The sequence below is a fragment of the Pygocentrus nattereri genome, chromosome 9 (genome assembly GCF_015220715.1).
Source record: "Pygocentrus nattereri isolate fPygNat1 chromosome 9, fPygNat1.pri, whole genome shotgun sequence".
Classification (NCBI taxonomy): domain Eukaryota; kingdom Metazoa; phylum Chordata; class Actinopteri; order Characiformes; family Serrasalmidae; genus Pygocentrus; species Pygocentrus nattereri.
Genome location: NC_051219.1, coordinates 30227951 through 30245644, shown reverse-complemented (window position 1 = coordinate 30245644; position 17694 = coordinate 30227951). Strand labels below are relative to the sequence as shown.

Sequence of the window (17694 nt, the reverse complement as noted above, 5' to 3'; positions counted from 1 at the left end):
CTTTTACTTCATTTGCTAAGTTCTAGAAAACATTCAGAATAGTCTGGTAATTCTTCAGACTTCAGATGTAGCACATGGAGGCTAGGCTGAAAAATGCTGCTGTATTCTTTAAGAACTTCTACCGGGTCAGGTGTAGTGTAGTGATTGCTAGTGAATAAGATGCCTCAACATTCATAAGACACGTGTTTAGAATCAACTGTTAAGCTTCACCTTCATGTTAATCAATATTTAAAATACTGCAAAAGATACAGCTTTCACTTCAGTTCACCTTCACATTGCCCATGTATTATACTGTCAAAGTAACATGAGGACAAAAACTCACCACTTTTAGTTAAAGACACAGACTCTTTATTGTCTTACAGACATGGGTTCATTCAGGTGTATGTTGCATTGCTAATTACAGTTTAGGTCATTGAGAGACACATGCTGTAATGTGAGCACACACTGGAGAGACATTTAGCTTAGTTTACTCGCCAACGGCCATGGCATGGCCTTTATCAGTAAATCATTAAGATCGAAGTCATTCAGAGTGGTCTGATGAGAAATCGTCTGTTCTAGAGAAATCTGACTCAGCATTGTTTGCAACGGTGATAAGAGCCAGTAACACTTCTGAAAGCTCCTCCACAGGATGGTTATGAAGGATTTTTTGTCCAAAACGTTTTAACAAATGGTTTGAAAATATTTATTTATATAGATTTTTTGGATTTACTATTTAAACACTATTTAAATCATTCTGAATAGTAAATAAAATGCATGTATTTGTGTTGGACATCATGACTCCCAACCCCCACCAGCCATGTGTAGAAATGCAAGTTTCTCTATAAAAAAACCATCAAACCTCTCTGAATGACAGCCATTGAAATATTATAAAAATCAAAATTAAAGTCCCCTTTAATCTACTCCATTTTCAGAAATGTCTCAAAGCTACTGCAAAGCACAGATGAATGTAATGAATGGATTAATGGAGTAAGTTTCCCTGATTTGTCTAAAGCATACTTTTGAACCCTTGCCTCCAACACAAACACACACATATACACACATCCGAATGAAAATACGTTTTTATATGCAACAATGAATGTTAAAGTGATGGTTTGAGGAATAAAAAAATAAAATTTACACAATTGTTCCCTGAAGTTTTGCTCTGAAGCTACGAGGCTCATGTAGCTAACAAGTAATGGATGCTTTACTCCACCCTTTAGCTCTGAGCAAACTGCATGCCTCAATCTTAACACAAACTGCCTCAAATCGTGTCCAGGTATTAAGTGTTAAACCTAAAATGTTGCCAACTATGTTTGGGGTAAGAGGACAATAGTGTGAACAAACATCACTTCAAATGGTTGTGAAATTTCTTAAATGAAGCACTCAGAAATAAGTTAAACAAGCCGAACTGATAATTGTATATCAGAGGAGTGACTGGCTACATGACTTAATCTGTCCACAATGAACAGGAGGAAGACTGAGCAGTGCAAATGCATTTATACACAAACGAAATTTGAAAAAGGCAAAAGCTTCAAAGCCACTGCATACGAGAAGTCCATCAGAATGTATTCCTTGGTTCATAATTCTGGCCTTTCACATTTACATTTAACATTCTCTCTAAGCAGCCTGCAAGAACGCCACTGTAAGAGCTGTATTAGTGTAGAAAAAGAAAAACAATCCAAAGCTGAGAGGACCAGATAAAAAGTCCACTCCTCTCTTCTTCCACAGAAAGAGAAGTACCATAAGACTGAGGATGCTGAAAGAAAGCATGACCAAGAAAATCTTTTAAAGGCATTTCAGCAGAGAACTCTCCATTACATGCTTCTTGCCCAACCTTGAGGTTACAGGGTCACAGATGAATTCTCCCTTGACCGCGTCTCAGTGGGTGTGAAACCTGCAAAATCAACAATATAGAAAAAAAAAAAAAAAAGTCAGAAACATTCCAGCAGATGACCCATACACTTCCAGAAATCCAGAGTTTTGCATCTGCTGCTGTGCCAGCACAAAACACAAGGATGCTTGACAAGCTGGTTCTCCAGCATATGACCAGCAAACAAAACAGCACCCCCCGGTGGCACAACTCTGCAAATTAACATGGCTTCAGGGAGTTTCACCAGACATGGACTGAAGAGAAATTACACCAATTTTACAAAACTTCTTTATACTCTGCACATTCAGAGTGGTTTGATGTGAAATGGTTAATTATAGAAATCTTACCATTTCAAATGATTCAATTAGACATTTTGAAAAATCAACAAAAAAATTACAATAAGTGGACCACATCCAAAGTAACAAAAATAAAGTATACTTCATCTATGCTTCTTTATGATTGAATGGTTTGTCAATCTGAATTTGATAAACCAACCAATCAAGTCATTGATACCTCAGAAAAAAATGAGTTCCACAATGCACATGCCAAAAGCAAACGCATTGTCTTGCTTTTATTTCATTGCTCATCTGACATTATTAGCAAGAATATGATCATCTTCCAAAAGTCCAATGTTAAAACACGAGAATAATATGGCCAGCGAAGAGAGGCAGGGTTTGATGTTGAATTCCCTCATTTGGTACTGACTATCATTAAAATTTGTTCCCACCAGCAGTGAACTGAACCAGGCATTACAATCCATGGTAAAAATGATTGAAAGCACCACTCTTGGAGGAAAATCTTTCAATTGTTTCATTTTGTAAAAAAGTTAATCCCAGAGACATGCCACAAACCTTCTTTTTTCCTCAAAATTCCAACCTTCTGCCATTAAGAAAACAATAAAAAAAGAAGTAAATATAATTGTTGTAGTCAGTCACAATTGTGTTTATAGATCAAGCAGAGGAAAAAAATATGGAATCACTAAATTCTGAGAATATTATGGAATCATGAGAAAAACACTGCACCATTAGCACTTTGTTGCACCACCTCTGGCTTTTATAACAGCTTGAATTCTCTGCGGCATGGACTTAACTAAAGACAAACAGTATTCTTCATCAATCTGTCTCCAACTGTCTGTTATTGCTGTTGCCAGATCAGCTTTGCAGGTTGGAGCCTTGTCATTGACCATTTTCTTCAATTCCCACCAGAGATTTTCAACTGGATTGAGATTGGGACTATTTGCAGGCCTTGCCCTTGACATTATATTAGTTTTTCTTGAAGGAAAGTTTTCAAGTCCTTTGCCAAAACATCGTTTCAGCTAATGGAATAAGAAAAGTCTCCAAAATTTCAATGCAGACTTTGGCATTTATTGAAGATGTAATTGAAGACGTTATCTCCCCTGTGCCTTTTCCTGACATGCAGCCCCACATTATCAATGACTGTGGAAATGTACATGTTTTCTTCAGACAGTCATCTTTATAAATTTCATTGGACCAGAACCAAACAAAAGTTCCAGCATCATCACCTTGCCCAATGCAGATTCACCAGTCATCACTGAAGATTACTTTCATCCAGTCATCCACAGCCCATGATTGCTTTACTTTAGCCCACTGTAACCTTGTTCTTTTCTGTTACGTGTTAATGGTGGCTTTCCTTTGGCTTTTCTGGATGTAAATCCCATTTCTTTTAGACCATTTCTTACAGTTCGAGTACATACAGACTACATTGACTCCCGTTTTCCACCCACTTGTTTCTCATTTGTCTTGTTGTGCATTTTCTATTTTCAAAACATATTGCTTTAAGTTTTCTGTCTTGACGCGTTGATGTTTTCCTTGGTCTACCTGTTTGCTTCCTCTTTACAACTTTCCCATCTTGTTTGTACTTGGTCCAAATTTTAGACACAGCTGACAAGAACAAGCAACATCTTTTGCAACATTCCATGATGATTAAGCTTCAAGTTTTTTTATAATTCTCTCCTTTGTTTCGACTGACATCTCTCGTGTTGATGTCATGATTCACGTCAATCAACTTTGTGCAACTGTTGTCCAAAGTGTGCACTTTTTTTTTTTTTTTTTAAACTGAAGACTAATCAGCAGAGGGCAGCACGGTGGCGTGGTGGGTAGCTGTCGTCTCACAGCAAGGAGGGCCTGGGTTCCATTCCTCTCTGTGTGGAGTTTGCATGTTCTTCCCGTGTCTGCGTGGGTTTCCTCCGGGTTCTCCGGTGTCCTCCCACAGTCCAAAGACATGCAGTCAGGCCAATTGAACATGCTAAATTGCCCCTGGGTGTGAGTGATTGTGAGTGTGTGTGTGTGTGTGTGTGTGTGTGCCCTGCAATGGACTGGCGACCTGTCCAGGGTGTATCCTGCCTTGCCATGACCGCTGGGATAGGCTCCAGCACCCCCCCACGACCCTGACGGAGAAGCGGCTTAGAAAATGGATGGATGGAAAATCAGCAGATTTAATCTGATGCAGGTGTTAGTTTTAGAACTGCAAATTACAGAGCGATTCCATAATATTTCTCAGAATTTAGTGATTCCATATTTTTTCCCTCTATTTGATCTACAAACATAATTGTGACTGACTACAACAATTATATATATATATATATATTTTTATTGTTTTCTTAATGCCAGAAGGTTGGTGAAGTTTTGGGGCATGTTTCGGTGATTAACTTTTTTGAAAGATCTTCCTCCAAGAGTGGTGATTCCATAATTTTTGCTATGGGTTGTACTTAGAAGGACCCATGTGGGTTTGAAGACCACAGCTCAGCTGTTTAGTGTATACTCTTATACTTGTATGGGTAGAGTGTTCACCCCTAATGAAATGGACTGAACCAAAGGAAAAAGTTTGACTGGTCTGCACCAAAAAAGGTAGATGTGAAACCCTAAAAGTAAATCAATGTAAAACTCAGTCCTCTCATTTCTGCACTTTTACTATCCCACTGTACACAGCCGTCCCATTCAGTAATCCAGAAAGACCATGCAAGACACCATACAAGAAAACATTTTGATGCCAGAAAAGCGTAAAGAGGCTTACTCTTACTCTGGGTGTATCTGGGCTGCTAAAAGGCGACAGTTCGGCCGAGCGGTTCTCCTTATCAAACGAGTCGTCTTTCTGCTTGTGAGCAAACTTCTTCTTTAAAGCTTCAGCAATGAGTGCAGCAGGGTCCGACATACACACGGCACCCTTACTCCTCCTCTTCCTCACAGGGGTCCCTCCTGGAGACCTGAAAACACAGACAGTATGGATAACTTAGGGGATTAATCAGACTCTTTTCATATGGAATCATGACATCTGTACCAAAAAAAATTATATATTTTTCTTTCCTTTTCTAAAACATGAGCACTGTGTGCACTGATCTGCTACACTAAACCACAGTCCTGCTTTCACTTCATTTGTACACACAGCAGTTAGTTGCACTATGGACCACGGCATTAGTGTCAGACTGGAGTACTTACACACAGTGGAAACATCAAAAATAGTACCTTTTGAGCTTAATCACAGTTTAATAAAGGGTTTTCTGCAGGCAGGCATGGGCAAGATGCAGGCATTAATAATCAAGCTCTCACAGATCTCTAGCTCAAGAAAAGCTACAGGAGCAACCACAAGCTCTGATGTGAAATTTATCAATAATTATCGATTTCCTAGAATTGCTTATTATCCCAGCCCTAATACCAAACTCCACTGCAAATAATGTGTAAACCCAAGCAGTTTAGCCTTCAAATGAATATATATTCTACAGACTGCATTTTCTCAAGACAAGGTTTGTTTCATAGGCTGCTCACAGGCAGGCACAGACAGGCAGTTTTATGTGTGATGCATGTTTTGCATATATTCTAGTTTATAAGCTTAAACCATAATTGTGAACACACAAAACATTTAGCCAATTTCACAAGTCTACTCAAGGTTAAATAATCAGTGTTATAACTCAGCTGAAACTGCAAATAGCATATAGTATAGTATAGTATAACTTCTTTGTACTTTTCCCAGCCATTAGCCTTGTTTACACACAACCTGAAATTACTGACAAATGCTTAAAAGGTGGTCCATGCTGAAATTAACTTTATAAATACATTGGTCAATTCAACTGTAAATTAGACTTAAATAGCTATCAACCATTAACACACATGCTTAAAAAAAAAAAAAAAAAAAAAAGAGACATAAATGAAGCAAAAGAGTGGTAGTGAGTATTGATATACCTCTCCACAGCGCGGAGTTTAACCTGATTCATGTCCTTCAGGATGTCAAGCATGGAGGGGAGGGCAGCTGTTGACGTGCACTCTGAAGGTTCAGCTTTGTCTTTCCTGGCTGCCCGCCTTTGTCTGATTACCTGTGTCACTAAGACCTGAGATGAGCCAGCCACTGCAGGAGGTGGAGGTGGTGGAGGAGGAGGAGGAGGAGGAGGAGGTGGTGGAGGTGGTGCACAGAGAGGAGTGGAGGTAAGGACAGGAGCAGGTAAAGGAGCCAAACAAGGTGTGGCAGGTGCACTCAGGAGCGGACTGTCAGCTGGAAAAGAAAGAAAGCATTTAATATTAAAAACCACCTGTAGATAACTTTGTGTTGTAAACAAGATGTTTATTATTTGCTAAACATTTTTGTGCAGAAGAGTAAAATCAACAATATTTAAATTAAATTCATGCTTTTTTTTTAAATCAGAGATGTCGAGATGAACTCAATCCTAAAGAATTACAATGGTAAATAACAATGATTTGAACTGCTAGAGTGCAAAGAAAAAAAAGTCTTTATTTGTGGTGATGTGGTTACCTGTTGGAGTTGCGACTATCAAGGCAATCTGAGCTCGTAGTTTCATCAGCTCAGCCTCCAGTGCAGAAATCTTCTGCAGGGCCTCTGGCTGTGTGCTCCGTCCCAAAGCTCTTTGTCCATTTTGGGCAGAAGGGGCTACAGACGCTGGTCGTTCAGCCCTCTGTGGCCATTCACACTTCCTCAGTGGAATGGTATTCCTGCAGTATAAAGAACATGATGCTTCAAAGAAATGTCTTTCCACATAGCACATGCTGTTGTTTCAGCATCCCAAAGAATACATTTATTTTATTACTGAATAAATTCAGTGCTGTAGCCAGCACCAAAGCTGTAGTTCAGAAGGGGGTGGGGGCTGGGCTGGGTGGGTTGTTTTGAGAGGAACAGTATAGGACACTCTAAACCAGAGGTCACTAACAGGCAGACCGTGGTCCAAATCCAGACCCAAACAGTGAAACATTGCTTAATTGTACTTTATTTGATTTGACATTCAGTTGTTGACTATATAAGATGCTTATAGACAACTACAACTTCAGTTTACAGTATATGGCACTGACTCATGATGCAAGTTAGACATTATGATGTTCCGGACCTCTGCTTGAGGAAATTGTCTAACTGGACCTTACGGAATATCAATTAAATTCCTTGTATGCTCTAAACAATGGTTTTACAAACTGGAATAAGTTGCTTCTCAAAGATGCACTATTTTTGGTAAAATTGAAAAACTTGGCATCTAAAAACTTGCTCAAATACGATGTGTGTGAGCTGCTGCAAGTCGCCCTGTTAAAGCTGAAACAATCGGTTAAAAGTCAGGGGCATGACTGTCACTGCAAAGTACAGCTCAACCCACATCATCAAGTTCGCAGATGACACGACTATGTTGGGTCTGATCAGCAAGAACGACGAGTCAGCGTACAGAGAGGAGGTGCAGCGGCTAATGGACTGGTGCGGAACCAACAACCTGTCTCTGAATGTAGACAAAACTAAGGAGAGAGGTTGTTGACTTCCGAAGAGTGCGAGATGACCATCCCCCACTTAACATCACTGGCTCTGCTGTGGAAATCGTCAGGATTTCAACTCCAATTCCAACACCAACTCCACAGCCAAGAGAGCCCAGCAGCACCTCTACTTCCTGCAGAGACTGAAGAAGGCTCATCTCCCCCTCCCATCCTCACCATGTTCTACAGGGGCACTGTGATACAGCTGCTCAGGATGCTCTCCATCGTTTAGTTTGGGAATTGTACTGCCTCAGACCGCAAGAGCCTACAGCGTATAGTGAGGACAGCTGAGAAGATCATCAGGGTCTCTCCCTTCCATCATGGACATCTACACCACACGTTGTATCCAGAAAGCCACTAGCATTGTGGACGACCCCATCCATCCCTCACATGGGCTTTTTTCACTGCTGCCGTCTGGCAGAAGGTACCGGAGCATCCATGCCACCACTGCCAGACTAACAGCTTTGTTCCTCAAGTGATCAGGTTTTTAAACTCACAAGGACTGAGCTAAACCGCCCCCCCCCCCTCACACACACACACCTCTTTTGATGCTCTACTTGCACTATCAGGAACATTGCTGCTACACTTGTTTTCAGTGTTTTCCTACCTCAGTAACTGCTGTGTTTATGTCTGTCATCTGACTGCATGACTCACAGTTCACAGCATGTTAATATGTCTGCACCTTATTCCACTACCTCATGTCCAGAAATGTGTGCTGTGTCGGTGCTGCACTGTCCTGTCTGTTTACTGTGTCTAATGTCTGTTTAATTGATCCTATTCATTGTTTCTAGTTTAATTCTTGTTTGCTCACGATGTCTGCACGTTCACACTTTGTACTTTTTGTTCGTAGCTGCATCGTGTTGTTCCTGGAGGAACGTAATTTCACTCCACTGTGTACTTGTACATAGATGGAATGACAATGGACGGCACGTTTGTGGGAGTTTTTGGACCGTTTCTTATGTCTTTACATATTAACGACTCAAAAAAAAGGTCTGGCTTGATGTTCAGGTCTCAAACGTAAAATCAACTTTAGGCTGAGGACAAGATAACATTAGTAGATAATTCACTAAGATCCTCAGAAGACACATCCTTTCACAAAGTTTTGACTTTGAAAGTTCTCTTTGAATTCTCTTTTAACACGCTCACAAAAGTCAGACTCATCCACCCAGAGAAGGAGTCCAAAACAACCCATGTTACACAATGTTTTTTCACATGCTGAGTGCAATTACACATTAGGTTTTGCAAAAAGTGGGTTAATGTAAACATGAAAATAATGTTTAGTTATTTTACCTATGTGTATCCATGAAAGCATATAGTTAAGTAAAAGACTTAATGTATGAGAGGATTTCACCACAAATTGGATCTCCAAACTGATTTGCTAGACTAGAACATTAACAATCTGCTTAGATCCATTTAATTCAATCCAAATCAATTTCCAAGTGATTATGGCACAAGGAAAAAAAAAGAAAAAAAAAAGAGAAAAAGTAGCACCGGAAGAAAACACACAAAATTGCAACACATAGTGCACAGGTGTTATTTGAGTGGTCATCCAAAAGAAAGCACAAAATCACAGGCTCAAACACTCACTACTTATAGCTGCATATAAATCAGTCTCCTTAGAGACAAGTATATAATGTACGCCTGTGTATACACATCGCAACACTACTGGCAGAGTCCTTGAGTTGTTCTTGGACATGAGATATCAAATACCTAATAGCAGACAAGGGAAGCTTTTTGCATTATTATTATTATTATTATTATTATTATTATTATTATTATTATTTTATTTTTTTACCAACCAAGACATTCTGAAACACCTTCCTGATGCAAAACAAAGATGACTGGCTTGCACTTTAGCAGGAAACATAACAGGAAAAGTAAGTTTTCTTTCTCTAACTACCTGAACTTGGTGCAGCTGTCTCCTTCATCCTCAGCGAGATATAACACATCTGCGAGTGATGGAATACCAGGAGCATCCACTGTAACGTCAATATGGCCATGTCTCCTGAAAGTCTGCAGAGGAATCTGCTCAGAGAGAAGAGCACAATTAAACAGGTAACAAATCAATACAACAGAAAGAGAAAGGGCTCTTAGTATAACAATGCTCTTATTAATATTACATTCCAAGTGGAGGAACACAACCAGAATGCAGTCTGGGATGTAGGGCGCCATTACTTTTACTTATTACTGACAAAAATTAAATTAAAAAAAGCATTGCTGGATTTCTTATAGCAAATATCTGGAGCCTAATTTGCAAACAAATTTGAACATTGTGAATTTGTTCTTAGGATAAACTCTCAACATGTGCCTTTGAATAATTTATAAAACACAATATCCACAAATTTCACATTTTAATAATGGTAGCATACTGGCCCTGGCACAGTGAACTGTTTGTATGTCAGGCTGGATGCATGTCACACACAAATTCACATTTTATAAATATGTCATTTAATAAATTTCACATACAATCATTTGAAGATCTGTGAATCTAATTTTTTTTTTTTTAGAAATTATTAATACACAGTATACATGGCTGTATTACTTAGATTAAGCTGCCTTTCACAATACCTGAAAGTGAACTCGGGGGTTTGGTGCCAGCGGAAGATTAGTCCCAATCATGCGAACAATGCTGCGATACTGTCCACACAAAGTATTCTCCCATACTGGAACCAGCTGCAGTGGTAAAAAGAAGGCATTTATTTTAGGATTCACTTTCAGATTTTACCGCAGCAGATCAGAGATGAAAACAAGGACCGAGTACTACTGAACAAGTTCCTTAAAGAGGAATTCCACCGATTTTTTTTTTACATTTCTGCATAATTCAGCCCCTGAGATGTAAACAAAGTAGCGATTTGTTGTGAAATGCTCTGCTCTACAGAAACTTATGGAGTCAGAAGAGTTCACAGTGGTGGAGAGAGGAACCAAACGTCCAATTCTAAAAGCTCCATCAGAGAACGTTATTACATGAAACACTTAGATATATATGCTACCTTAGACATTGGTTATGAAGTGCTGTGAAAGATTTGGCTTGAAGTACATTTTAATCCATTAACTTCAATCCACTCAAGGCAAAAGGGTACATGCATGGCATTATGAGGCAAAAAAGTCCCCAAAGGAAACTTTTATAGATTAATGACTATTTTACCATCATCAACATTTCATATAAAATCTCAGAATACATAATTAGCTTCAATGGTGGTTTTGGACAGCACATAAAATGGCTATATTTGTCTGTAAGCTTTTCTGCAAAAAAAGCATTTAACATCAAACCTCTCTGAATGACTTTACTTACACCCCAACCACTGGATCATGCAGAAATTTTGAAAACAGAAGCTAACAAATTTAACAGTCCTGAGCTGAAACAACACAACAGAACAGACATTAAACCTAAAACTGTACTGGGACAAAATTGAACAAAATGATCAAGATTATATATTGTCATATTGCCCAGCCCCACTGGAAAATAATAGTACTAAGTTAAACTCCAGTAGAAATGAAAGTGCTATAATTTGAAAGTACTCAGAAAACTCCATTAGAAAGGAAAAGTACAAATCCATCAAAATGATACTGCATAGAACAACTTACAACCGACCTATAACCTCTAAGGGCAGGATGGCAAACTGAGCAATAGTATTACTAACCATGTCAGTGGGCACACCGAAATATTCGAGGACATATCTCAGCAAATCGACGAGGTCTTCCAGCAGAGACATCAGATCAGTATGGCGTATTATTCTTCAGCAAAGCCAACGAAGGTGCAAGCCAGCAGGATTTCTGCAGTGTTGGCTGCTGAGAGAGAAGCAGCTCCACTCCAGCAACGGCACACTGCAGCACACACGTGACGTGATCAAATAACCTGCATCACATTCAACCATGTAACGACAAACACCGCCACCTGAGTACGATAATTCACTCTAAACTACAAATTTAACGTCCACGGGACTGGGTACAGCAAAACTGGCCACTACTGCGGTACGAAGTCAGCGTATTCGCCAGTTTAAATGGTGCAGCAGTAACTGGCGAATAGGAAGTCAACTTCAGCCTCTTTATTGCGGCAGCATTGCCAGCGGCTCGGGAAAAGACATTACTGACATTACAAGACTTTTTAGAATAATGCACATATTACACGTCCTTGTGTGAGCCACAGCATAAAATGCACCACAAATGTCAAAAATAAAGAAAAATACACAAACAAAACACTACATCATTTATATTACCCGGCTAAGTTACTCACGCCTGCCTTCCAGATGAAATCAAATAACGCCGAGTGAATAAGCCCGCTTGTGATTGGACGAAACAAAAGCGACGGGTACCACCCAGCCAATCATGTTAAAGAACACAGTTTCGTCACCCTGGACTATGAACCAATGGCGTGCTTGAGAAAGAGTGCGAAATTCGTATTTGTGAGACCAGCCGGTGAGTTGCGAGCGAGCAGCGGTAAGAGGTTATTAACGCGAACTGTTGTCCAAAACAAATGGAAATTAGGCAAATGTACGCTCGTCTTAATCCAGCCGGACAATGTAATGCATATGCGGGCACATGGAGAGGTGTACAGGTCAGATTAAATAAAGTAAAACCTGCCCTCTGGCCCAACATGCTAACGAAGCTGTAGCTACCGTTGTGCTGGTTAGTCAGCCTGCTGCCTGTGCTAAGCTAAGCTAACTGGTTTGTTTACTTACCGATTCGTTTGCTTCCGCTCACTCGCAGGCTGACAAAATCTTTCCAACCTTAGTTGGATACGTTATTTCAGTTTGTCTGTTAGCACAACAATCCAACGTAATGGCAATATTAGCATTGATTGAGTAGCACAAGAGAAGTAACGTACACTTGGCTTAATAACGACGGCTCCTATTACTGACAGGACAGCAGCTAATTAGAACAACTTCTTTCGGCTTCTGAATGGTTCGGTACCTGTAAGACACAAATTTCAGTTACTGCAGAACCTTTTTGTAACAAAAAGGTTTTTTGGTACTATGTAGCGTCACTTTCAAAAAGGTTCTGTTTAGAACCATATAGAACATATTCAATGATCTGCAGAGAGACCTACCTATGAAGAATCATCATATTTAAGAGTGTGTATACAAAGATGCACCGATATAGGACGTGTGAGCCGATGCTAGTATGCAATTTTTTATGTTCGTGTGTGTGTGTGTGTTTGTATATATATATATAGATATAGATATATATATAGATATAGATATAAAAATAATGTGCCAATATAGAAAATCTGTTCTTCTGGAGTACAGTTAATACAAATATTGTCAATACGGTGCGATAAATCATCAAATATTGCTTTGAAATATAGGTCACATGTAAACATCTCATATTTCTGTCTCATATTTTTTTATTACTCTTTAAAGCAACTGTCAGCTTATACTGATATTCTAATGCCTTTGTAAAAGTTAGCTGCCTGGTTCTGCTTTGAACCAGGTTTCTAAATGTGACTTTAGACTTATCTTGATCCAAAGTAGCTTCTCTATTCCTGACGTTTTTCTTGACCACCAGAGATCCAGTAGGATGATGGATGCACTATCAGTAGTGTCTCAGCTGAGGGACTTGGCGTCGGAACCTCAGAATCGGGAGATCATAGTCCGGGACCAGGGCTGCTTGCCAGGGCTTGTGCTGTTCCTGGACCACAAAGATCCTCAAGTAGTTTTCACCACTCTGCAGGTACAGTCTGCTTGATGTCCTCCATTTATCATGTAGGTCATATCACCACATAGTTTAACTTTGTGTTTTAAGGAATCAAATGTGAAATATTTATTTTCAGAAAGTGAATGAGACACTGCTGCTTTAAATTTATACTGAGTTTTAGCTATAGGTTAATAGGTTATACACTGCTCAAAAAAATAAAGGGAACACTTAAACAACACAATATAACTCCAAGTAAATCAAACTTCTGTGAAATCAAACTGTCCACTTAGGAAGCAACACTGATTGACAATCAATTTCACATGCTGTTGTGCAAATGGAACAGACAACAGGTGGAAATTATTGGCAATTAGCAAGACACACTTAATAAAGGAGTGGTTCTGCAGGTGGGGACCACAGACCACTTCTCAGTACCTTTCTGCTTTCTGGCTGATGTTTTGGTCACTTTTGAATGTTGGTGGTGCTTTCACACTCGTGGTAGCATGAGACAGACTCTACAACCCACACAAGTGGCTCAGGTAGTGCAGCTCATCCAGGATGGCACATCAATGCGAGCTGTGGCAAGAAAGTTTGCTGTGTCTGTCAGCGTAGTGTCCAGAGCCTGGAGGCGCTACCAGGAGCCAGGCCAGTACACCAGGAGATGTGGAGGAGGCCGTAGGAGGGCAACAACCCAGCAGCAGGACCGCTACCTCCGCCTTTGTGCAAGGAGGAACAGGAGGAGCACTGCCAGAGCCCTGTAAAATTACCTCCAGCAGGCCACAAATGTGCATGTGTCTGCACAAACGGTTAGAATCCGACTCCATGAGGATGGTATGAGGGCCCGACGTCCACAGATGGGGGTTGTGCTCACAGCCCAACACCGTGCAGCACGCTTGGCATTTGCCAGAGAACACCAGGATTGGCAAATTCGCCACTGGCACCCTGTGCTCTTCACAGATGAAAGCAGGTTCACACTGAGCACATGTGACAGACATGACAGAGTCTGGAGACGCCGTGGAGAGCGATCTGCTGCCTGCAACATCCTTCAGCATGACTGGTTTGGCAGTGGGTCAGTAATGGTGCGGGGTGGCATTTCTTTGTAGGGACGCACAGCCCTCCATGTGCTCACCAGAGGTAGCCTGACTGCCATTAGGTACCGAGATGAGATCCTCAGACCCCTTGTGAGACCATATGCTGGTGCGGTTGGCCCTGGGTTCCTCCTAATGCAGGACAATGCTAGACCTCATGTGGCTGGAGTGTGTCAGCAGTTCCTGCCAGATGAAGGCATTGAAGCTATGGACTGGCCCGCCCGTTCCTCAGACCTGAATCTGATTGAGCACATCTGGGACATCATGTCTCGCTCCATCCACCAACGCCACGTTGCACCACAGACTGTCCAGGAGTTGGCGGATGCTGTAGTCCAGGTCTGGGAGGAGATCCCTCAGGAGACCATCCGCCACCTCATCAGGAGCATGCCCAGGCGTTGTAGGGAGGTGATACAGGCACATGGAGGCCACACACAATACTGAGCCTCATTTTGACTTGTTTTAAGGACATCACATCAAAGTTGGATCAGCCTGTCGTTTATTTTTCCACTTTAATTTTGTGTGTGACTCCAAATCCAGGCCTCCATTGGTTAAATAAATTTGATTTCCATTAATGATTTTTGTGTGATTTTGTTGTCAGCACATTCACCTTTGTACAGAACAAAGTATTCAATGAGAATATTTCATTCTTTCAGATCTAGGATGTTATTTGAGTGTTCCCTTTATTTTTTTTGAGCAGTGTATAATACCAGTAGCGAAACTGACTCCTAAGCCTGATCTGTAACTGCTCTGAAGTGTTTGTATGGCCTGGAAGTCATTGCAGGCTTTGGCTGCCATGTTTAAAATGCTTCCACACTATTCCATATGTCAAAGACGTTTATCATTCAATTAAAGTCTATTTTTCTGGCACACACGGATCCAGCAGGGAGCGAAGAGGAAGTCATTCCGTTATAAGTGCTTAAAACAATCACTTAAAACATCACTTAAAAACATTTGTCTTAGAAAAAGGATGATATTGAGTTTACTCAACTTTGTAGGCGAGAACAGAGACTGTATCATCAGCTGAGGTAAAGGTGTGGTACTGTTTGATAGTGAGAAGAGAAAAGTCTTATCACTTCAATGCATCACATCCCCATTTAGACCCTGAGGTACCTGGCAGAATCAACTCAAAACATTAACACTATGAAGAACGAGCTTGGCATGATGGTGACCCTGGAGGCGCTGAAGGAAAAGTGAGTTCCATTGCTGTTTAACTGGCAGACATTTATTTGAATTCTGCAGTGATTGATGATGCTCTCCTCATTTTTTCATGCAGCAGTGGGCTGAATAATGACATAACAGATCTTGCTAAAGAGGTACATGAAGTGTTGAGCAATCTAGACACATACAGAACTCCAGAGCAGACGAAGAGGAGGAATAAACACCAGTTCTTCATCAATAGCTCCAATAAAAAGGCCAAATCAATCACTCTGCACATACAGGGTTTGGATGGGACAGTAAGTGTGTATATATCACTTATTGGTGATAAATAAATGGATCAAAATATGGTATTTTTATATCTCTATATTTACTAATGAGTTATATATTTGGATATTAAATTGGGATTACACAAACTTGTCTAACGGTTTGTTAATTATCAATTTTGCAGGACCAGCGAGGAGTGTGTGAGGAGGCCCTTTTGAAAGTTAAAGGAGTGATCAGCTTCACATTCCAGATGGCTCTGAAGAGATGCACAGTGCGTGTGCGTGCAGATCTGCCCACTGAGGTTTCTGTTCAGTTCAACTGTGTACATATTTCTCATAGTGAAATAGTTGATCATTTTCTCTTTTTTTGTACTTGTACAAACTGATATGTGTAATAAAACAGTTAAGTCTATAATCTGTCCTCTTCAGAGTCTGGCCTCAGCCATTGCTGCCACTAAAATGCTTTCAGCGCAGCAGGTGGTGAAGAATGAGAGTGGTGAAGAGGTAAGTGGGATCAAATCTTTGTGTATTTTGCCATCCTGATACAGCGTCACAGTGCTTTTGGGGCTTAAAAATTATTTGAAGATATTTTCACTGAATTAAAGTTAAAAAAATACCTAAAACTAAGAACATCAGCTATCTTTACACGCAAAGATTTTTGCTAAGCCGATTGATTATATTCCTGTTATAGATTAAGACTGAGGTGTTTTATATGCAGCCTGTTCTGAACAATCTAATGAAACATTTCAGTTTAAATGTACACTACAAGTAATCCAATTCAAAATTATCTATGTGTGTACCGCTTAGTGTAAACATTACCATGACAACAAGCATCATGTGAGCCCAGTCAGAGTGAGACGAGCAGCGGTGTGTTTGCCTGAGTTCACAGTTGGAACACTTTTGTTTTTAGTTTCCTTAAAATTATGGCAGATTCGGGAAAACGTACTTCACATGTGCAAATTAAAAATGGCGAGAGGAAGACTTCATGTTCTGAGACACATAAACTGGACACCATCTTTTAAAGTTCAAAGCATAAACTTTGTCTTCTGATTGAGCTATTACTTGGATTATTAATGGATTATCCAGTTGAATGTAGACATGGCTAATATAGCCTTCTTGTCAAATGAGGCGATTCTTGATGAAATTAGTGGAAACCTTCCACACTTTCTGCTGTCTTGTCAAAAGTCTGACTTGAAAGATTGTACTGCTTTCATCTGAACAATTACCAACCTTTTTTGATGCTGCTGTCTCTGGCTATAGGTTCTCATCCCTCTCAGCACTACAGACCTAAAGGTAGAGGAGAATTCCCACCTGCCAGACTATCTGCCTGAAGATGAAAGTCCTGAAAAGGAGACGGATCGTGCCGTGTCTCGCACTACCGCCAAACAGGACTCCAGTGGAAGCTGGTTAAACACAGCTGCCAGCTTTCTCACTAAAACGTTCTACTGGTGAAGATAGGGGGGCTTTTGTATGTAAATATCTGAACCACAACTGGAAGTATTTAAGGCAGGATTTCTAAGTTAGCCAGACAAATAAAACCAAAGGGTTTACTAGGAAATAGGCTAACTGACCAATGAAATGTCCCCAGCATATAGAATGACCTGAACCAAACAATTTAATGACTGTACAAGATACAGAGCAGCTACAGTATAGTGCAAATCTGCTCAGTTTAAATGATAATCACCCTTCTTCATAATAAACGTAAAGTTGTTATAACAAGGACTTGGAAGGATCCTTTCCATATGGAAATATTCTTTCACTGTTTAACATCTCAGGTGTTCCAGTTTTTCTGTCTGTTGTGCTTCAGTTTGTCTTTGTATGTGTGACACTTTGTTTTACTGTTGCTTTGATCAACTGTGTACATACATGCATATTGATTTATTTTAAGTGAGTTTATTCTGTCTCAAAAAAGGTTATTTTTAATAAAGTACATGTAAATGATATTTTAGGAT

General features: G+C 40.1%; 2 protein-coding genes across 12 annotated transcripts; one reads left to right on the top strand and one right to left on the bottom strand.

Annotated features, from left to right (window-relative positions):
- Positions 1-325: 325 nt before the first annotated feature.
- Positions 326-12445, bottom strand: mtfr2 (mitochondrial fission regulator 2). Of its 5 annotated transcripts, none has more exons than XM_017681778.2 (8): positions 12428-12445; positions 11244-11427; positions 10171-10275; positions 9503-9627; positions 6611-6807; positions 6046-6352; positions 4883-5072; positions 326-1873 (listed from the first exon to the last, which is right to left on the bottom strand). In XM_017681778.2, exons 2-8 carry the CDS (start codon positions 11313-11315, stop codon positions 1829-1831), a joined length of 1041 nt encoding a protein of 346 aa, XP_017537267.1. In that variant the 5' UTR covers positions 11316-11427; positions 12428-12445; the 3' UTR covers positions 326-1828. The 5 variants fall into 5 exon arrangements, with proteins under 5 accessions (XP_017537267.1, XP_017537266.1, XP_017537264.1 ...); XM_017681777.1 differs by lacking the exon at positions 12428-12445 and adding an exon at positions 11837-11893; XM_017681775.1 differs by lacking the exon at positions 12428-12445 and adding an exon at positions 11820-11861.
- Positions 11936-17685, top strand: armc1l (armadillo repeat containing 1, like). Of its 7 annotated transcripts, none has more exons than XM_017681786.1 (7): positions 11936-12018; positions 13108-13272; positions 15420-15511; positions 15595-15775; positions 15928-16065; positions 16172-16246; positions 17003-17685. In XM_017681786.1, the coding sequence occupies exons 2-7, from the start codon at positions 13120-13122 to the stop codon at positions 17192-17194; spliced, it is 831 nt and encodes a 276-aa protein (XP_017537275.1). In that variant the 5' UTR covers positions 11936-12018; positions 13108-13119; the 3' UTR covers positions 17195-17685. The 7 variants fall into 7 exon arrangements, with proteins under 7 accessions (XP_017537275.1, XP_017537274.1, XP_017537276.1 ...); XM_017681785.1 differs by having other exon boundaries at positions 11975-12039; XM_017681787.1 differs by lacking the exon at positions 11936-12018 and adding an exon at positions 12040-12093.
- Positions 17686-17694: the final 9 nt, after the last annotated feature.